General features: G+C 51.5%; 6 protein-coding genes and 1 non-coding gene across 7 annotated transcripts; 3 read left to right on the top strand and 4 right to left on the bottom strand.

Moving 5' to 3' along the window:
• Window positions 1-1,262: 1,262 nt before the first annotated feature.
• On the bottom strand, window positions 1,263-2,194 carry Z517_07515 (uncharacterized protein; the record flags this gene model as incomplete). Its single annotated transcript, XM_013426037.1, has 2 exons — window positions 1,263-1,945; window positions 2,059-2,194. 2 exons carry the CDS (start codon window positions 2,192-2,194, stop codon window positions 1,263-1,265), a joined length of 819 nt encoding a protein of 272 aa, XP_013281491.1.
• Window positions 2,195-2,935: 741 nt separating this feature from the next.
• On the top strand, window positions 2,936-9,463 carry Z517_07516 (uncharacterized protein; the record flags this gene model as incomplete). Its single annotated transcript, XM_013426038.1, has 5 exons — window positions 2,936-3,035; window positions 3,445-6,965; window positions 7,197-7,445; window positions 7,501-9,294; window positions 9,362-9,463. The coding sequence occupies 5 exons, from the start codon at window positions 2,936-2,938 to the stop codon at window positions 9,461-9,463; spliced, it is 5,766 nt and encodes a 1,921-aa protein (XP_013281492.1).
• Window positions 9,464-9,985: 522 nt separating this feature from the next.
• On the top strand, window positions 9,986-10,101 carry Z517_07517. The gene has a single exon (XR_001230612.1). It is a non-coding gene; the product is annotated as a 5S ribosomal RNA (ribosomal RNA).
• A 759-nt stretch (window positions 10,102-10,860) lies between these two features.
• Z517_07518 (uncharacterized protein) lies at window positions 10,861-12,070 on the top strand (the record flags this gene model as incomplete). Its single annotated transcript, XM_013426039.1, has 2 exons — window positions 10,861-11,953; window positions 12,021-12,070. 2 exons carry the CDS (start codon window positions 10,861-10,863, stop codon window positions 12,068-12,070), a joined length of 1,143 nt encoding a protein of 380 aa, XP_013281493.1.
• A 267-nt stretch (window positions 12,071-12,337) lies between these two features.
• On the bottom strand, window positions 12,338-15,072 carry Z517_07519 (uncharacterized protein; the record flags this gene model as incomplete). The annotated part of the gene is made up of 5 exons (XM_013426040.1): window positions 12,338-12,801; window positions 13,153-14,349; window positions 14,403-14,610; window positions 14,637-14,889; window positions 14,987-15,072. The coding sequence occupies 5 exons, from the start codon at window positions 15,070-15,072 to the stop codon at window positions 12,338-12,340; spliced, it is 2,208 nt and encodes a 735-aa protein (XP_013281494.1).
• A 49-nt stretch (window positions 15,073-15,121) lies between these two features.
• Z517_07520 (uncharacterized protein) lies at window positions 15,122-15,418 on the bottom strand (the record flags this gene model as incomplete). The annotated part of the gene is made up of 1 exon (XM_013426041.1): window positions 15,122-15,418. The coding sequence occupies one exon, from the start codon at window positions 15,416-15,418 to the stop codon at window positions 15,122-15,124; it is 297 nt and encodes a 98-aa protein (XP_013281495.1).
• A 1,948-nt stretch (window positions 15,419-17,366) lies between these two features.
• Z517_07521 (uncharacterized protein) lies at window positions 17,367-19,595 on the bottom strand (the record flags this gene model as incomplete). The annotated part of the gene is made up of 1 exon (XM_013426042.1): window positions 17,367-19,595. One exon carries the CDS (start codon window positions 19,593-19,595, stop codon window positions 17,367-17,369), a length of 2,229 nt encoding a protein of 742 aa, XP_013281496.1.
• Between the last annotated feature and the right edge of the window lie 1,466 nt (window positions 19,596-21,061).

Here is a 21,061-nt window from a genome sequence, read left to right on the forward strand (position 1 = left end):
ATACGGACTGCTCGGCGACCTTGTTCAATGATATGATAGGAGAGGAGAGTAACAAGCGTGAGAGGAAAAGTCGAGCTCAGATAGACTCGAGGAGCGGGGAGTGGGTGGGTGTTTATATCGTGCGTGTTGCACCAGTGCGTAACGTCAAAGGGTAGAGAAGCAGGACCCGCATCCAGGGCGGGGAGATCAGGAGGTCTAATATAGAATAGTGCAGGCAAAGCAAACCCAACAAGAAGATGACGATTGAAATTCAACACACTTGGCTTGTACACCCTAACGGTTGCTCTCCATTTCTCCCTCTCTCCTTTCGCTTGCACATACGATTCAATCGCCTGACGCGGAGGAGAAGGAGCTCTCGAATCGCCATCCAACTCACCCCGCAGCGGCGAATCGATGCCCCAAGAGTCCAGCAGACGAGTTTTTGCCCAAAAATCCCAAACCCTCCCGCAGACCCATGCGTGCCTTGTCCCTTTTGAGACGCCGTCTGACGAAATCAACTGAAAATCCTCGCGCGGACGGGGAAGGCTGGAGCTGTTTCGATTGGGTTTCCGGGCCCAGCGATGGGTGCTCCTTGGTCGCCGCGCCAATCCGAAGTAGATGCCCCTCCATTTTCCTTTTATCCGTTGCGGACGGCGACAAGTTACGGAGGAATGCCATGAAAAGCCCAGTCCATCCGGGCTGGAGCCATGGCCAGAGAATCGCGATCCCTATAGCCTGTCTGGTCTTCCGGGCCAGCTTTGCCATCCATGAGTCTGCGCAGATCCTGCGAGCTCTTCATGGCAATCGCCATACCAAGGAACCCAAGTCCATACCCCGCGGGGTCTCTCACGCAAAAGCGTCACGCGTACCAAAAGAAACCCTCTCGGCCTTGCATCATCGCCCTTGGAGCATGACATCTGACCCTGGACATATGGAATCGGTGGTCCAATGGTGTGCTGCGCGAGAAATGCCCCGGCTGAGTCCAACGGGAGCATGCAGCCTCCGGAAGTCTGCGCCCAGCCGAGGGAAGCCCTCTCGGCAACTCAGCCAAATCCAGGAGACGGACAACGCCCATATTACGGACTGTTCGCAATCTAGATGCAGGCAGGCTTGTCCCGCTTATTTGGCCAAGCTTGTGGTGTGATGCTTCTGTCCAGTGTTTGTTCTTGTAGTTGCGAATGCCGGACTAGGTGAAAGAAGCAGGTACGCTGGAAAGAGAACTCATCTGACAATAATGTCGCCACACACAACAGCTGTGGTTTGTACTTGGGATATTTCCACCCTCAGCTTCCTTTCATCCAGGACGCTAATCCCAGCATGAACACCATAATCGCGCCGTCCCCGATGAATTCCTTGCCCATTTGTATCCACAGCTTTATTCCGCTTTTGCCCGACTGGCCTTTTGATACTGCTCTTGCGCCCTGGACCACTAGTTCTCCGGTCATGAACACAACAAACGGGTTCTGGAAGGTCGCTGGTGCCGGTGGATTCTCACCATACGTCTGAGTGGATTCATGTATGCGGAATACCAGGTAGAAGCCCGCCATCAAGGCGAAAATAACATGCACGGCTTTCCAGAAGCGTGTCGCCTGTATCTCGGCCTGGCTAGGTGGCGCCTTCGGATCTCCCATCACCATGTTCGTGAGGAAGGAAGGAAGGCCTGTTGCCTTTGAGATGTCGTCGGGAGACAATCCGGGGCCAGCACCCATCCCACCAGGAGCATTTGGATCTGTTGAACTATCCATTCCTCCTATCATTGTTTGCAGCATCTTCAACATCGGGTCTTCCTCCTGTGTTTGGCCTGGTCCGCCTTGTGACAAGGGCTGTCGCAACATTGCCTTCAAGTACTCCTCCTGCGCTTTTAGCTCTTCCGCCGTCGGCGAGGCACCGGGTCCTCCAGGCGGTGGATCGATCGGTTCTGGAGGAGATCTTGGAGGTGGCGTTGAAACTGGGGTTTCGTTGCGCACTGTGAGTAGAACCTCTTAGCCTGCTTTTTCTGGCAAATGTCCTGTAGTCGCATGTCGCGTGCAAATGATTTCCTGTTCAACACGACAGATCTGTGCCTAGAGTATCACTCACTGCTTTCCGGGGTCCTTCCACTCAATCTTGTAATCTTGTCCAGTCTCTCTGCCGCTGAGCCTGTGATTTTCGCTTCCCGCTTCTGTCGGCGAATGCGAGCTTGTCGCTGCGCTGGCGTCTCTTCCATCTCAGCCATCCTCACGATATCTGAAGAATATATCCTGTTGCCAACGACTGCGCAAGTCCTGTCACAGGCCTCTCATGGAGTGATCACTCTTTTAGCCAGATGTTGAGGAAGACTAGAGAGTATATTCGTATGCGCTTCGTTGCAATCGGACCGATTTCTGGGGAAACGGGGTGCGGTTCAGGAGCGCACAGGCAAGGGTTCAGAGAGCAAACAGCAGGAAAAGAGACAAAGTGTAGGTAGTGGATGTACCCCAGTCAGGTTTCAGCCTGTTCACAATCGGTGCATCGTCAGAAATCGAAAACAATTCGAAATGACGTACAGAGTGATTTGGCGCCTGCTGCACGAGTCAAGCCTGTCAGACCGAGTCATGTGATCTCGACTTGGCAGCCTAAGTGCAGAGATCCGCAGCTCATAGCGGAGGTCAAATCATCTCCATCCACCTCCCTTGGGGCGCGTTCATCCTCCTCTTATTCTTCTATTTGGTCGAAAAGTTACCTCGAGCGTATTCAGGCGCCGAGTCGTCGAGGGGTGAATCGATCACTTTCATCCACAGAGCTCTTCTGCCTGCGATATCCCCGGGTCGACTCGAACCTCGTCTTTTTGGGCGCGTCACGAATTTCTTAGACCACATTTCTATTCTCATTCCAATCCTCATTCCAATCGATTCGTCCGCTCTTTTTTTTTTGTCTTCATAAATCTCATCCTTCGCTTCCGAAAATTGCGCAAAGACGCGCCTCGATACCCGCCAACATGTCTTTTGGCGGCGGCGGCGGTTTCTCCTTCGGGTCGAGCAACAATACTCAAAACACGGGATTTGGAGGGTTCGGCAGCAATACCAATACTAGTACAGGTAAGTCAGAACTCGGGTCAGGTCAGACAAGAAGGCCCTCTAATGTTTTTCTTTGTGATTCAGGGTTCGGTACAAACACGAGCACTACTGGCTTTGGTTCCAGCACTGCGCCAGCAAATCCATTTGGAGGCAGCACATTCGGCTCTAACACTAGTGGTGTGTGAATCATTCTTTCATTAGGCAAAAAGTCTTCACATTTTTGCACTGCCTGACCTGCGATATCTCCATGTTCCTGGTCCAAGAGTCTCTCTCTCTCTTGTCGTAAATCTTTCCTCGTAACAAATGTCTCGGTTGAGGACTCCCCAACAAGGGTCCAAGCGACGACTGTCTCCTATCAATTTCACCCTTGTTGATGATACGACTTCTTCACCTTCCATTCAGACCAAAAAACTAACGATGAGTTCTCAAGGTTTTGGTGGCAATACCAATACGTCCGGCTCCCTCTTTGGCAACAAGCCTGCCTCGAACCCTTTCGGATCGACAACCACAAACACAACAGGTGGACTATTTGGCAGCTCAAACACAAATACTGGATTTGGGTCGGGAAGTGGGTTTGGAAGCACCAACAATGCCTTTGGCAATAACACTGGGGGTTCAAGCTTCAGTTTTGGAAGCGCGTCGAAACCTGCTTTTGGTTCCGGTACCAACTCGACTCCCATGTTTGGTCAAGGAGGTGCAGGGACAACTGGCGGTTTTGGATCGACTTCAAGCCCATTCGGTGCTGCTGGCAGCGGAACGGCTCTAAGCAATCAACCTGTCCCTCCATCCGAGGGCACCGCTTCCACGCCATATGCGCCCACGCTCGAAAAGGAAGCTGCAGGCCTATCCAGTAACTACCAGAGCATCAACTTTATGCCACCCTACCAAAAATACTCATTCGAAGAGTTGCGACTAGCAGATTACAATGCTGGCCGCAGGTATGGAAACTCCACGGGCCAGGCGGGTGGGTTTGGTTCAAGCACTTTTGGGGGCTTTGGCACAACCAACACTGGTTTTGGCACAAACACAAACACGAATCCTTTCGGCACGACAACCACGTCCTCATCAGGCTTCGGCTCCAATACAGCAACGACCGGTTTTGGTGGCGGTAATAGCCTGTTCGGAAACAAGACTGCTGGTACAAATCTGTTCGGCCAGCAGTCCTCTGCTGCCCCTTCTAATACCCTCTTCGGAACCTCCAACACTGCAACAAATGCATTCGGTAGCGGGAGCACGGGGTTCGGGTCAGGAGGGGGTCTCTTCAATCAGAACCAAAACCAGAGTAAGCCAGGATTGTTTAACACCTCATCAAGTACTCCCTCGGCATTCTCGTTCGGCAACGCCAACACTGCCAATACGAATACCGGAAATGGTTTGTTTGGCAATAACACCAATACCGCGAACACTAATGCATTTGGTGGGAATCAGCAACAACCTGGAGGAATGTTCGGGAACAATGCCAATCAGCAACAGCAAAAGCCCTCACTTTTCAACAACACAGCGTTTGGAGCATCAGCAAATCAGAATCAACAGCAAGGTGGTCCCTTCGGCAATAACAACAACGCAGCCACCGGTGGTGGCATTTTTGGCAACAATACCAACACCAATACCGCTACCAGTGGTGGTATGTTTGGCACTAACAACACCCAGGGTACGTCTATGTTCGGATCTAATGCCAACAATCAGCAGAAACCGGGTGGTATATTTGGCGGGAGCACATTCGGGAACACTGGCACCAATACTGGTGGAGGTATTTTTGGAAATTCCAACAACCAACAACAGCCAGGAGGCTTGTTCGCACCCACAAATACGAACACAGGTTCAGGGTTTTCCTTTGGAAATACTGTCAACAAACCTGCCACCGGTTCTCTCTTTAACACTACGAACAACCAGCAGGGCGGCTTCGGTGGCTCAACTGGTAGCTTTGGAGGCCTGTTCGGCACTTCCCAAAATAACCAACAGAATCAACAGCAACCAGATTTCAAGGTTTCGTCCTTGAATGATCCCAACCCTTATGGGCAAACCTCTATCTGGACTGGGCTGCCCGTGCCTACACCGGATAATTCAAAGCCACTTTTCACACCTTTGTCTGCCACCCAGAAGTTGAAGGAGAGTCAATCAAAGCCACCGCCGAGCCTCAGACTCAATCAGTCTCGTTACATGACGCCCCCTAGACGATCTGGCTTCGGGTTCTCTTATTCGACCTATGGCACACCAAACAGTGCGGCCAGCACACCTGGCGGAAGTGGCTTAAGTAGCAGCATGTACGGTAGCCGTTCCTTCAATGGAGGCAGCTTCGGCCGCTCATTTGGCAAGAGTGCATCTACCAACAATTTGAGGTCTCACTTTGCAGGAGATGGCGAAGGCGTGCTTAGCCCTAATGCGTTTGCTTCCACAAATACCAGATGGTCAAGTGGAAATATGCGTAGGTTGACGATCGATCGGAGCATCAGAAACGATCTTTTCAGCCGACCTTCACTCCCTGCTTTCCCAACAAATGCTCTCAGCCAGTCAGTCAATGGGAACAATGAGGTTGCTGTTGTTGCAAATGGTGAACCGTCGTCGACCAGCGAACCGGCGAACAAGCTGAAGAAACGCGTGAGCTTCGACAAAGATACCACTGGGGGTTCAAACGGGGCGTTGAATGGCGAATCTGGAGCCTTGGTGAGAACCGAGAGTGACCAAGACGAGGCTGATGGCACTGCAGCTAGCCGTACTGTGAATGGCACGACAACACCTGACGCCGAACCAGCTCGCGGCAATGAGCTCGCTGTTGTTCCAGAAGATCGCGAGTCTGATGACGTGATCTCTAGGAAGACGACCGTCCAAGCCAAGCCAGATCCTCAACCTGGAGACTACTGGATGAAACCTACTCGTGCTGAGCTGAGCAAGATGCCTCGTGAGAAGCTGTCCCGATTTGTCGGATTCGAGGTTGGCCGAAAAGGGTGTGGTAAGGTTGTGTTCAACGGTCCTGTTGATCTAACCAGCATCCCTCTGGATGATCTCTATGAGAAGATTGTGGAAATTCGTCTGCGATCAGTCACCGTCTATCCTGATGCCAGTTCCAAACCACCGGTAGGCAAGGGCTTGAACGTGCCGTCGACAATTTCCATTGAGAACTCCTGGCCACGATCCCGGGGTCAGCCTTCTTCTGCCACAAGCGGACCAATCTTCGAGAAGCATGTCAATCGTCTCAAGAAGATGCATGGTACTGAATTCGTGAACTACGAAGTGACCACGGGTGTATGGACGTTCCGTGTCCCTCACTACACCCGCTATGGTTTGGACTACGACGAAGACGACGACATGGGCCAGAGTCTGCTGTCTGCTCCCCCTGAATCATTGAATAGCGCCCGCTCCATCGAAAGTTCGGGGATGGACGTTGACAGTGAAGTACATGATGATGACGAGCTTGATGGTAACGATGATACATTTGCGTTCAAACAAAAAACTCTACCTGGTGGATATGGTCGGCAGTCCGTTGTTGACTATAGTGACGACGTCCCTGCGGCTCAGACAATTGAGGAAGGTGCCGAGGGTTCTGAAATGGAAGAAGACGATTCCGATTACGAAGACACCGACAACGAAGTGAGCATGGTAGGCTCATATCCTCCACCTATTGTTAGTCCCGGCAAACCGATCCTCAAGCCGAGCACTGCCGGCACACCCGGCAAGGCGCTCATCAATATTGACGGGGACTGGGCGGAACAACTCCAACGCACCATCAGTCCACGAAAACAGAACCGTGATGCTCTTCGACAGGTGCAGAGCAAAGTCCTTCTGGACCGCACGTACGAACCAATGAAACCGAGTTTTGACTTCAAGAATGTCAACAAGAGTGAATTTCGAACGAGTATCGACATTATGAATTCGCTTTTCAGCAGACACGAGGAAAGAATGGCCGAATTGAAGGGAAAGAAGGGAAAGCCGCAGGCTGGTCCGGATTTTGAGGTTTGAATTCCCTACCCCTATTCTTCTCCCTCCCATTCCTTTTGACCTCCTGTGCCTTTGAATCCTGTGGCCGTGATCAGTCGGTTTGTCGTGACATGGAAGTGAGGACGTGATACTCGCATCATTACACAATGTCCAGGGCTCGGAGGCACATGTTGCAGTCACCGATAGCACATATATATGTAGGTAGTTTAATGAGAAACACATTTACTGAAACATTTCATGTTCTAGTTCCCCTATGCAAAGCGCGCGAAGACATTCGAAGACCAAATGCGAGATGATTCCACTGAGCTTGGTGAAAACGATAAGCTCTGGCACGAGAGTTTCAAGCCTCATTTCACGTCTGCCGGTCAGCTTGTTTACAAGTCATCCAGCGCTCCTGGCGACGAAAGGGATTGGATCGCAAAGGTACTGGCGCAAACCGAAGCTACAGGCCGGGAGGTTCTGATGACTTCTCTCCAACCAGTTTGCATTGATAATGTACGGGTATACAAATATGTCCGTGTTCGTGATATTGTCTGACAATTTCATTCAGGTTACTACGTACGTCAAGTCAATCTTGACAGATGCTCAAGTGGTGCTCGTGGACAATGTTCCCCTGGTCAAACACGATGCCATCTCGTTCTCTCAAGTCAAGAATCACCTCATACAGCAGCGCTGTCCTCCCGACGAACTGGACATCTACGAATTACTTCATGTCCTTTTCGATGACTACGAGGACGAGTTTACTCAAGGCCTAAATCGCCAGCAACACCGTGAGTTCGATTTGCGCATCCGCAAGGATCGCCTATCGAAGTATTTCTCGGAGCTAATATGGCGCCGCCACGGCGAGCGTATCGAAGACGCCTCCAAACTCAACGGCGCAACAGCAGCCATTATGCAACTTACGGCGAACGGCACTCATGCTGCGTGTGACGCGCTCATGCAAGAGAAGGACTTTCACCTTGCATTGTTGGTCGCACAAATCGGACAGGCAGATGCAGCTTTCCAGGATGACATGGCTGATCAAATCTCTGCATGGCGCGGACAGGGAGTCATTTCCGAAATGAGCGAGGAGATACGTGCACTGTACGAGATATTGTCGGGAAACACCTGCATTGTGCAGGGAAAGCAGAATGTGCCTGTCGAAGATCGGGCGTCGACCTTCGCCATCTCTGAAAAGTTTGAACTGGACTGGATTCAGGCTTTTGCGTTGTGCTTCTGGTATGGAAGGCACAAGGACGGAGAGATCTGGGAAGTGGTCGCGGATTTCCATGAAAAGTTGAGTTCAGGGCTTGAATCGGCTACGCCTCTGCGTGGGGAGCACGAGGACGAGGATCCTCTGTGGGTGGTGTTGAAGATCTTTGCGAGCAATAATGGGTTCACCAAAGCCAGGGCTGGTAGCAGGACGACACCTTCTGCCAGCGGTCGGGTCGAGAAGCCGGTACTCCCTCAGGCTCTTTCGGCTCTGTCACAGCCTTGGGATTCTTGGAGAACTTTCCGCCTCCATCACACCATTGTTGCCACGATACCAGGGGTGTCAATTGACCAAGACAGATCCGACGACCTAGCCATGTCACTCGCTTTCGAGCATTCGGCACGCACAAATACGCTGGGCGCGGTCTATGCACTTCTCCACCTCTCCAAACCATCTCAGCGAGCTGCTCAGATCCGCCACCTCTTCAACCACCATGCCGCAACATTACCATATGCACCACGTACCGACAGCGCCACAGCCAGTCAAGATTCGTCCTTGTGGACCGCTTTCACCGCATCTCTCCGGATTCCTGCATCATGGATTCACCAGTCCAAAGCTCTTCACGCGCGTTCATGCAATAATCCCCTTGCAGAATTGAACTATCTCTTGGCGGCGGGAGACTTTGGCAGCGCTCATGATTGCTTCCTTCACCGTGTAGCTCCACGACTGGTCATTGACGAAGACTGGAACACTCTTCGAGAGGTGTTGGGGTGGTTCGGAGATGAGGCAGAGGGAAAGGTCAATGCCGCCGTGGCGAGCGACAGCGCTACAGGGTCAACGGAATGGAAAGACGGCGCACAAGTCTACACGGATTTTACAGAACTGATGGCGCTGATGGATACCTCTCAGGCACAACGACGTGGTTCTGCCGAAGGCACGTCGAAGAGAGCACTGCTTGCCCGACTTCAAGTGTCACTGACGGAGTTGAACGCACGATTTAAATATGCCGCGACAGGGCCTAGATCGAGCCACACAGACTTGAACAAGGACCGCGAGAAGCTTGAGGAGATGGTTGCGCTGCGCGAGATGGGACGAATGGTTGCAAAGGCTTTGGAGCTGGAGCTGGAGATGGACAATGGCGTCAGTGAGCAGGTATGTTGCCAGGTGTTTGATTTGCTGTTGCATGTGAGCGGTGTACTGACATTACCTGTGCGAGCAGAGACATATGCTCGACCTTCCCCTTACGACGGACGCGAGGCTTGTGCATGCACGAACTTTGGGGGTGGATTATTATCGTGGTGTAATGGCTATGGCACGGTGAATCTAGTTTGCTGCAGAGATTGGCCCCACAAGGACGTGGGTGATTTGGTGTGAGAGATGATAGAGGGCCGGGGCGTCGACGACTCAGGACTGGTTTAGGTTTACGTACGGGCGACTAACCTTGGAATTTTCGAACTCGGTCGTTCATTCTGGCGGGGGATAAAGACGGTTGAACCGAGAATAGATTCACAGGAGAGTCTTGATAACGAGACATTCTAGTGGCCAGGCGGGTTTTTACTCGGTGCAGGCAGGGGTTAGATGATTCGTGATGAAAATGTCGGTTGTGAGTGAAGAAAGCAGAATCTTTTTGCAGCTAGCTCTTGCAAAGGGATCTACCTGGTTTTCTCTGTTGTGTTCTCCTACAGGCCCGACTCACCGGAAACAAGTACGCTGGTCTATTATTATGGTTGACACGAACGAGAAAATCAGGTCTTGTCCATATCTCAGTAGAACTTGACTACCACTTCCTCAACCCCCTACTTTTTCACATATATGACTTACATTGTCAGATTCATCTTCGCAATCGACCATAGGATGTGGAATACAGGGCTTCCCGTTCGCTCAGCCGTACTTAAGCCACGTGCCGGTCAGTTAGTACTACCGTGGGTGACCAGGTGGGAATCCTGACTGTTGATTGTTTTTGTTTCTCGGGAAATTTTTTGGCCTTTGGAGGAGAAGAGATTTGTATAGATTTTGATATACCTCGATTTTGTTGCCAAGGAGGGTGGATGGTTGGACGCTATTAATGCGGCCAGGGTGGTCAGTTGGGTCGGTTGGTCACTCGGCAGATACACCAAGTTGGGTGGTTGAGCGCATGGGCACCTACCTAAGTAATGTCGTGTGGGGTGGAGTGAGAAGAATTGGGAGTTGGAGCATTGCGGAGTATCGGAAGAACACATTCTCCGCACCCCGAATATCCCTTGGAACTACTGTACTCGGTACAGCCGAATCTTTGGTGCCCCATAGTAGTTTCGGTATACAAGTGGATACACCCCCTGAACATAGACACAAATACAAACGTAAGATACACTGTATATACCCCGTTTATACCCCTGACCATGACATGACATGTTTACGGGATATGCAAGAGTCATTTGTTCGCGTGCGTGGGCACTGACAGCTCGCTAGCTAGCTCTTCAGGTGGCCGGTAATCGGTGGCTGGTGGTCTTTACCTCACCTCAACTCAGGGTGGAGGATCGGCTCAGTTCTCAACGGGTTCTTCCCCGGGTGTTTAAACATACCTCGTAACGAACGACTTATCCAGAGCTATAAACGTACGACGTACGAGGTATATTTACCCAAGGCCGTGTGCTATTTCTTGAATAGTCGTCGCGCATCAGTCAGGTATTACGCAAACTCTACTCTACCTATCAGACCCTCCGGAGTAAAAAGTAGACGATGAAATTTCAAAATATCCTCAACGCCGGCCTCCTCTCGGTATTACCGTCGTCGTCGTCGTCGTTCCAAGAACCGCCACATACAGCCAGCGACCTCCCCTTCACCATCACGCCGTCAACGCCAGAGAAAACGGCCAACTACACGGCGCCGGTGTTCCCCATCGCACCCTTCACCAAGTACGCGCACAACCCTATTTTGAAGCCGAACCCGGCGGCGAACTGGGAGTCGGCGTACCTGTACAACCCGACGGCGATTGTGCTCAACGAGACCGTGTTCCTGCTATACCGGGCGCAGAACGCGTCCAAGACGTCGTCGATCGGGCTGGCCTGGTCGAGCGACGGTGTCAGCTTCACCCGCCTCGACCGCCCCGTCGTCTACGCGACCGAGCCGTGGGAACACCTCGGCGGGACCGAGGACCCGCGCATCGTCCGCGTCAACGGCACCTTCTACCTGACTTACACGGCGTACGACAGCGTGACGGCGCGGCTCTGTCTCGCCACATCCACGGACCTGTTGCACTGGCAAAAGTACCCGCCCTTGTTCCCCTCGTACCGGGACGTGGCGTACTCGGACATCGACGTGCCGTCGCCGCGCACCGATTGGTCCAAATCCGGCGCCATCGTCAGCGAACCGACCCCGGACGGCCTGTACCACATGTACTTTGGCGACAGCTTCTTCTACCGCGCCACGTCGCCGGACCTCTTAAACTGGGCAGCGCTGCCCGCCGACCAATATTTCGCCAGCCCCCTCAATCCGTGGGAAAATGGGCTGATCGAACCCGGACCACCGCCCGTCAAGACGCGGGATGGGAAATGGCTGCTGATATACAATGGCATGACGACAGGGCGTGTGGGTTACCCGCAGAAGCAGTATTCGGTCGGCCAGATGCTCATAGACCCCTCGGGCTCGTTTCGGCCGACGGTGAATGGGAGCGATGGCGCGTACCAGCCGGCACTGAGAGATGGGCCCGTCGCAAGGCTCGAAAGGCCGATCTTGGTGCCCGAGGCTGACAACGAGCAAAAGGGCCAGGTGGACCAGGTGGTGTTTGCCGAGGGGCTGGTGCAATTCAAGGGCAAGTGGCTCCTCTACTTTGGTAAGTGGGTGTTGTCCCTTCTCGGGAAGGTGATGGTATTATCGTATCTGGCTGACCAGTATCACAGGGCAGGGAGACAGTGAATTGGGTGTGGCTATCGCAGATCAACAACCGTGAGGGTGTTCATTCTTAATGCCTCGCAAAGGCTGAACCAGGTATACATGTTCATGCAGCTGGATCCTCAATACGAGGCCTTTGTACATTCAATGGCGAAAATTCGGCCAGATTCATGCCGTGAGCTTCACCCCCTCCTGGCTCATAGTCCTGCCATATCGTCTGCGGAATTGGTAGCTCTCGTATATCTTCATCCGACAACCCGGCAGCTCGGAATGCATCAATTCCGTGGCTGTAAAATTTCACGTTGACTTCGTCTTGAACCTGCAGTCAGTTCGTAGCGTCCTGCATCGGTTGATCCTGCCAGAAACCTCTCATGAATTTGTCTTGCACCGTTTTAACAGAGGGATCCAAGGCCACGGTACGCCATGCATTTGGCGGCTCAAAGATCACCAAGAATGGTCCAACGGTGGCCGACCCAGCCTTGTGTAAGAGATCAGCCTCCAAAAAGACGTTTTTATATAAGAGGATATCGCGGGCTTTGATACGGAGCAGAACGAATGATTGGTCATAGTCCCTTATCCTTCGGAGGCGGTCCCAAACGGGATGATATTTCCCTGCTGAGTATAATGGTAATTGAATCCAGGTGTTGAGGTCAGCTCCAGCCTCGATAAAAGCGCGGGTCGTACGTTCTAGTGATTCAGGGGACATGTTCAGGACACTGTAGGTCCAGATAGTGCTGTACCCAGTCGTATCCCCGTCGGCCGGATCGATGAACGACTTTTGATTCGGATCTGCCCCAATGCCAGCAAGAGGTCTACATTTGCGAGCTCGACGTCAGGAGCGATTACCGACACGCGGCAAGCGCAGCCAAGAAGGTCAGTCAAGTAGGCTCTATTGTGAATCAAGCCTGAGCGTGTCAACTTGTATTTTGTGTATGCCGGATGGCTGAAGGGAGCAAAGACTTTGGTGTAATCCAGATTCCCTGCGTCATTGACACATTCCTGCCACGTCCGTTGCATCTCTTTGCCGGAGAAAACACCTCAGGACTTGAGCTTCTCGAATATCCCCTCTAGCTGCACAAAGAGGGTGATTGTCTAGGTAATCATCGAATGGTGAGAGATTGAAAATTCCGAATGCCTTACTTACAGTATGTCGATTTACCCATATGGCGCCCAATAAGATCGTAACAAGCGTAGACTTGTATCGCATCATGACAAGCTCGTGGTGCATGGGAGGTTGAGCTTGGAGTAATTTCTTGCCGGATTCCGTCTCGAGATATTCTCGGGCAGTCCGGTGCAGAAACGACACATACAGCCTTCGGTGACTCTTGTTGATCTCAACGAGTCTTTTCATGGTCTCTGGATAGTGGATGAGGTCGGTGTCTCCATCTTCCACCCCCCAAAGGCGAACCAAAAGACTTCGATCCTTCTCATTCTCATCGATCGACCCATGTATTTCGAGAAAGCCCGCGCAGCGTGTGAGGATCCTTTTTTTAGATGTTTCAGCATTCAATTCCTGTCCCAAGGTTCTCAAATCGCACGTTGCTAATTTGTCTAAATACGATTCCTGTAAACTTTCGTCACAGGCCATCGTCAACTCGATCAGGGAGCAAAAAGGGCGTTCCTGGACGTATTGTAGATATGCTGCAGCTTCCCTTGCGTACAAAGGATGGTCGGCTTCCATACGCTTCCACATGTGTTCATAAAGATGAAAAATCCCTTGCGGCATTTGTTCAAGGCGCCTGGCCAAAATCCGCCAGTCGTCATCTTTCTGAATGCCTCGAACTAGTGATTCGACAGTCAGGCGGACCCAAAAAAAAACTCCTTGTGCCCTGAGCACAACTTCCCTAATCAATTCATGCATCTCCATCGAGGCAGACGTTGCGAGCCATCGATAGCTGTCCGATGATAGGGTCCTGGTGAGTTTGTCTTCGACGTACCGAGTAATGTCAGACATGGTAAGATCCTGAAGTCTCAAATGTGGAGAGGTCTTGTAAAGAGAATCGAGACATGCAGATGGTCGACTTGCGATGCATATTTTCGTCTTCTGACGGTCTCGGAAAACCCCAATAATATCTCCTATGGCTTCGAAGTGATCCTCCACGCCCTGAAATTCGTCAAGGCCGCCAAGGAAGAGGCAGATAGGATCGCATATCATTTGGACCAGCGACTGGAGAATCCGCCGCAGCTGCTTTTGGGTCCAGACAGTAGGTAAAGGTGGTGAGATCTTCTGCAACATGGTCGACCAGATTTGGACCGAGGTGGAAACATCCACTAACTTGAGAATTTGCCAGATTATAGAACGTAGAAGCCCAACTTGATTCTTCTGGAGGTCGACCCCTGCTTCCCAGAAAAAGAAATTAATGAAAGCGGTTGTTGGCCGGCGAATTTACGTTTAAACGCTTCTCGTGTTCGCTCATCCTGGACCACAAAGTTCATCAGAGTACTCTTGCCCGATCCGGCTTTTCCCAAGATCCAGTAGATTGGATTGTCGTCTTGTGTCCACAACATAAAATTGTCCCATGGGCATTTGGTATGTGCAGTACTGTCGAAAATCCATTCAAAGGTTTTCCTGTGTGCGTCGTCGATGGTGTCCTGCCGCTGGTTAATCTCGGAAAAGTACAAACTTTCCATGAAGCTATCAAAGTTTGCCTGAGCTGTCCTGGCATCGACAAAATCGTCGAATTTTCTGTCGATGTGGCGCGCCGCGTGATATTGTGTTCTAGCATTGTGTGAGCTTTGACGTCTTCAGCGGTCGTCTTGATGAGGCTGTCAATCCTAGTATTGCCGGCGACAATCTCCGAGTAGATCTTCCGCTGCCAGTCGTTTAGTTGATCCAGGACATTTGTCTGCTGCGCTGCCAGAGTTCCCAGGTTCTGGCTAGAATAGCTCATCAGTACACATCAATGGATGATCATTCTGGGTCAGCCAAACAGGAGTAGTTGCACCTTGGAAGAGCCTCGTAAGAGATACATACCTTAAATGGACCAGGATTGTAGAATCCAACACTCTGGCACATTCGTCGAGTTTGCGCTTCAACGCTTCAATGTGATCTGATTTCATCTTGGCTCTGAAAGTTTTGGTCCAGGCGGAAAGCCTGCTAGAACCAGGTTTAACCCGTGATCTTTTGCAGCTCATCCTCGAGATCTTTTGCTGCCTCGATACAACTTCTGCTCAGCTTGGCAAGATCCACCCCACTCTCTAGGAGCGGGAATTTGGAGGCATTTGACAATGAGTCCTGCAGAGAGTTGTGACATTTCAGTAGGTACTGAGTGCTGTCTCGCAGCTCGTCGGCCCTTGCTGTTGTACCAAGTTTGCGAAGTTGCGCGAAGATTTCGTAGACTTTCCGCGAAGCATCAACGACCTGAATCACGTTACATGCCAGCCCAAAGGCGACCAATGCTTCCATACTTCCGAACTTGAGCTCTCCGCTGTGGAGGGAGAGTAGATTGCCGCCTTTGAATACTCAGCCTTATACGAGAAAGTAGCAGGGCACTCGCCCTATAACCCCTGGCTTGAGGCCTCTGACTGCAAATTGGTCGCTGGTGTATGAAGAGGATGATATTTGAAGAGCGAGATGAATTCTGGATGATGGAGGAAAGAGAGGGAGAAAGAGAAACAAGGAGAAAGCAGAAGAGGTGAAGTGGTGGAAATGAGGCTGATTTCACGTCCACGCGCCACGTCAGGCATTAATTCTGAGTAGCACCGCCTCCTGCCCAATCGGGAGAAAGAGCTTTACAAGGCAGAAAAGAGCAAGAATAATATCCTACAGAGAGCAAGGGAACCGTAGAGAGGAACAAACAAACAACAAAACAGAGAGAAACCTCACAGGTGTCGGGCTGAATCCTGTTATTTCGGTATCTATCCCTAGGCTGCTATCTAATTGCATGACCATCCTTGACTTGTCTTCCTGCCTCTTCGTAGCTCTGGCAGGACAGAGCAACGCAAATCGATAACAATCCAGATGATTCGAATCCAGCCCACGGCTTGGTTCTTTTTTTGGGTCTTTTTTCTTTTCTTTTCGAGTGTTGAGGATGGGGGACTCGGAGCGAAGCTCACAAGCCCGCCCCCTCTCACCACAAACCTCTGCATACCGGCGAAATCGGATGCTGCATGCTGGAATCCGATCCACCAGAGGGATATGGAAGAGGGAGCCTTCTTCAAAGTGACGTCAATGGCGTGCTGACCTCTCGCAAACCCCGACTGTATGACTGGCTCGTGGGAGACATGCATTGAGAGCCCAATCATGAGTTGACGTACACAGCCGAGTCCTGTGGAAAGCAGCATGCCAGACATCACTTCGAAGGCGAGCTCATTCGTGTTGAGGTCAGGTCCGTTCCATCTTGCCATCTCACCGAAGTGACTGCTTTCGACTTTCTCCGAAGATCAGTGAAGAGACAGTGACTGCGGTTGAAACGCAAAGTCTCCGAGGCGACAAAAGGGAAAGGCTGAACTGCGACAACGAACGAGGGCCTCAACATCCAAGCACACATCAACAGCAATCCATGAGATATCCCTCGAGACCATAGCTCAACAACAAAAAGGGGTCCGGGTTGGAAGAGCCTACACAACAACATCCAAGAAGGATGAAGGGGGCTCTAAAACCAACATGTATCCGAACGTCCCGTGCAAGACCTGCTTCGTCCTCGAGATACCACTTGCGATTCCCCTCTTGAACGAGAAGAATCAAGGGTATATAGATCGAAAAGACTTATAATTCCACTCCATCACGCGACTCCGGCTGCGATAAACCGGCACAGTGTTCTGATCGCAGCACCGAAAGCCTTGCTTGACACCCTGTCATAGAGTTGTGACAAGGCGCGACAGCCACTGTAGGGATGAAGGGCTATCGGAAGGTCGGCGGAGAACAGAACAGGGTATCTCTCGACCAAAGGACGAAAGAACCACGCTGCGCCACCGGAGAAGGGGCAGGGAAGGAACTCGAGTCCCTCGGTGCTGACCTTGAGGAAATCAATCGTCTTTGCTGTTGCTTGAAAAGTAAATGCCCGGGCATCTTCCTTGTTTCTTTCTTTCATTGCGATATTGTGCCCGGGCGGTGATCAAGCTGTGACAAAGAAGATGTCCTCCACAAAGCATATCGTCATTCAACATCACACGCGCATTACCAATGCCACCCTTTATGCTCTTTCATCACTGATGTTATTCAATCGGAATTCCATTATTCTTCCACACGTGTTCCATTAATCTCCACTGCGCCGCAACTCGTGACAGATTCGTCCGGTTGAACGTAACGTGAAGGTTTTCTGGTGCTCAAAGTGATTGTCGCACCTATCTCAATTTCTTTTTTCGGGCGGTCGTAGTACCGACAATGCAAATGCTCATTCCGTGTTTTCATCTCAGGCTCTATTCCAGATGCTTCCATGTTTGCTATCCATCTGCGACTGCTCCGACTCTTGGTACACTCGATGCCTCGCAAATCCCACCTTGGAGTCTTGATAGTTCTCCTCAAATGCTTCGGCTTTCTCTGGAGGAATGTACTTGGGGGGAGTGTACTGTGGCGCCGGTGACATTGGTCGTGGATTGTTGACATTGCCTAGTGGGATGTCCACAAATTCAGCATGTCGCCCCTGATCGTCAAAGCGAGAGCCACTACTTGTTCCAAGGCTCGAGGGGAATGCTGGCGCACCGCCTTCGCCACGAACCTTATCACGTCTACCCCAAAGCATCAGCGCTCGGACGATGCCCATAAGCACAACTGAAACCCAGACAAGCAGAATGACGGTTGAAATGATTGCTTCCGTCCGGATTGTATCCTCCACTTCATCGATAAATCTTGCGACGGCCTCGGAAATCTTGTCGCTTGTGGTGTCCCCTGGACTCGCGAGGAAAGAGTCAGAGGGGTTACTCGAGTCCGCCAGGCTGGCGACGGCGCCGAGGCTGAAAGTGTCGTTCGGAAGTAGGGGAAAGTCGATGTGCGCATTATCATGAACCCAAGTGAGGCCCTTTTCGATTCCCTGGATCTTGAGCAAGATCAGACAGTTAAGAACTTCCATGATGGGGTCGTACAATATAGTCCCGCCAAACGTGGTGTTGAGAACCTTTGTCGTTTCATCCACGAATGTGTTCAGTGTGTCATTGATTGCATTCGTGGATGTGTTGACCCAACCCAGCATATTTTGATTGATGTCCTTGCTTGTGGCGGCAATCGCTGCATTTGTGCCAATAGCCCATTGTTCGGATGCGTTGTTGAGCTGCGCAACCACTTTGTCAGAAAAGGCGCCCACCTGATTCGTGAGGTCTGGGACTTCCTTTTCCAGAGCATGGAGCAGCATAGCTTGACAGGCACAAGAGAACAAACCTGCTATGGCGAGAGCGAGCACAAACAAGGCAGCATCAGAGGTGGCGTATGCAACGACCCAACGAACCAGGTCCTTCTTGCGCTGAGACTGGAATGTGTTGGATAGCTTGATTCCAGCTGCCGAGGTGTAAGGGCGGCTGACCAGGTAGACAACTTCCAAAGGGTCACGAGCGTCAGAATTGATCAATTGACTGCGCTGTTGCATTTTCTGCCATCGCTTGATTTCGCGCCACGCCATTGGGACCATAGCGAGGAGTGCTAAGGTAAGCAGCACGCCAATGAAAATTCTGCGTGCGAGAGCAGCCACATCGACCAGCCCGTCAAAGAAGTCATTGATCCCGTCGTTGTCACTGCAGAATGTAAGTTGTTCTTTTGCGGGGACCGGGAACAAGGATCTGTTGAAGGTATAGTTGCCCATATATTCGTTCATGAGCTGTTTGACTTCTTCAAAGGGTAGGCGGATGATGCTTTCTGTAAAATTCTTGACCTGGGCAAAAGTAGGAATAGAGTTGTTGAGTTTCTGCAGGTCGGCGTCAAGGTTGGCTGGTAGTTTGAGATTTTTCAGCGAATTCATTTCGGAGGTGAGATTGAGAGGAGTCGGCTGGTCAACAGTTTGTCCGAAGGCAATAAAGCTCTCGAGTTTACCGATAAAACTGTTGTAGGCATCCTCGAACGTTTTGACAGCGCCCGACAAGTCGTTCCCGAGATTTTGGGTGAGTTTGTTGAGACCATCTTGAGCAGAGTCGAGGGTTCCGATGACGGAGTGCAAGCTGCCGCTGACAGCAAAAGTGATCAGACAAAGGTAGGTGTTGGTCATCATGCCTATCACGAAGACCACAATCTCTTCCACTGCCGTGACACTCATGGTGGTCATCTGAATCAGACCGTTGACCGACTTTTCGATCCCGGAGGCCGCCACTTCGTTCACGCCCTGAGACATGTAGTGAGGCATAGAAGCCATGGCGGACCCCATTGACTCGACGTCGGAACAGGCAGACAGTGCTTCGCGTCGTGCAGAACCCAGATTGCTGTCAATCCCCGAGATTGCGATGAGGGTGCGAGCCAGAACAAGTAGGAGGAGAATGGTCCATCGATTGAGCCATATCTGTGATAATCGAGCCCGGAGGCCAAGGTAGGGTGTGATGGATGGTGCAGTGTGTGGTAGCGGCCGAGGTGGGCCTTGGTCGGAGTAGTAGTCTCGTATCTCATGGCTGCCGGCAGGCATGGATGGAGGAACGCCAGCCACAAGGGCCGACGGGGCAGACATGGTGCAGAGATCGACGGGAAATTATCTAATATCCGAGTTCAAGTAAGTATGTGGGTCGACTTGAAGGTCTTTTTCGATATGTGGAAGTAGACGGAATTTCGGGAGAAGAGAAGGAAACCGAGTCGGTCAAGAAGGTGGTGATACAAGTGACAAGGCAGGTTAATTGACAAAGGCAGTCATCAAGACTTGAGGCAGAGAGAATGCTATTTATGACACAAACAAAGGAGATTCGTGACATGCAAGAAAGAAGCAGCAGCCAGCAACAGAGAGTCAAAGTGAATGGAGAACAATACACAAAGGATGGTGACAGAGGGAGTAGAACAATAAGAACAATAAGACTCAATAGAAATGGTGAACAGAATTCTGCCAGTACGTACCGCTTTTCCCATCGACCTCGACCCCCATGTTGCGGGGCGCACCACCAACATGTTACAAGAGGCTCTTCTGAACCTTCAGACATAGATTGAGCGTGTTTCAAAAGAGTTGCCGCATGTGGTGCTGCAGGATTCATATCGGCTGGTGGTGATGTTTCCAGACTCAAAATTGGCGCGCAGTCCAGAAATAGCGCCACCAGGCTGAAGAAGCGCCCACCAACCATCTCATTGACGCTGCTTCCACGTCCGACACGCGCTCGCACGTGGTCACCGATATTGAAACAAGATGGCGCAGTAGACTCCTCTTCAGATTGCCTCGCCATCTCCCCAGCTGCCACCAACACCCCGTTCCAGCACCGCAAGGACCCGTCATGGTAGTGACGTAACTCGGAGAACATGAATTGCCGCCGAGGACGTAATCAGGCGTAGACCGACGGACGCAGCGCAGGAGGAGGTGGTGGTGCAAGACTGGGAAGGGAGACACCGACGAAGCAATCCGATATTCTCAAATGGTGCCTATCGAGAGGAAAACAATCGACGACAAGGTGAGACGAGAAGCAGGGTTTTAAATGATCGTCCAAGTTTCGGAGGAAATCAGCCACGGAATCGGCAACTTGTTTTTCCTGTGGCGTTTAGGGAAGCGGGGCAGCAGCCACGGTGATGTCATTGCTTAATTCAGATCTCTGTGAGCTTTACTATTTTAGTCCTAGTGGCTCTTCTTGCATTGATCTTCCATCCTCCCACTGTATCAGCCACGCGACGAGGGCTGCATGCAACAGTTGGTACCTACGGTGCTTGCACAGTAGAAGTCGAATATCTCATGCGCAGAAACCCGACCCCCCTATGTTAACTTGAAGCTATGTTGATCGACAATGCGAGGCGTCGAACGTCACTAGCACACCCACGTCATTCCCTGTAATATGGAGAGGTCGTACATCATCTCGGCCGGCTCATCGTCTGTGTAAGAAGTAGACCCAGCACAGCCTCATGTCTGGCAACGGAAGACACTCTGCTCCATTGCAGTTGGCTCACAGACCTGTAAATGGCGGGCACGGGAAACTTGGTCGAGGGCCCAAGTGCGAATAATAGTCA

Source organism: Fonsecaea pedrosoi (assembly GCF_000835455.1).
Source record: "Fonsecaea pedrosoi CBS 271.37 unplaced genomic scaffold supercont1.5, whole genome shotgun sequence".
Taxonomy (NCBI): Eukaryota; Fungi; Ascomycota; class Eurotiomycetes; order Chaetothyriales; family Herpotrichiellaceae; genus Fonsecaea; species Fonsecaea pedrosoi.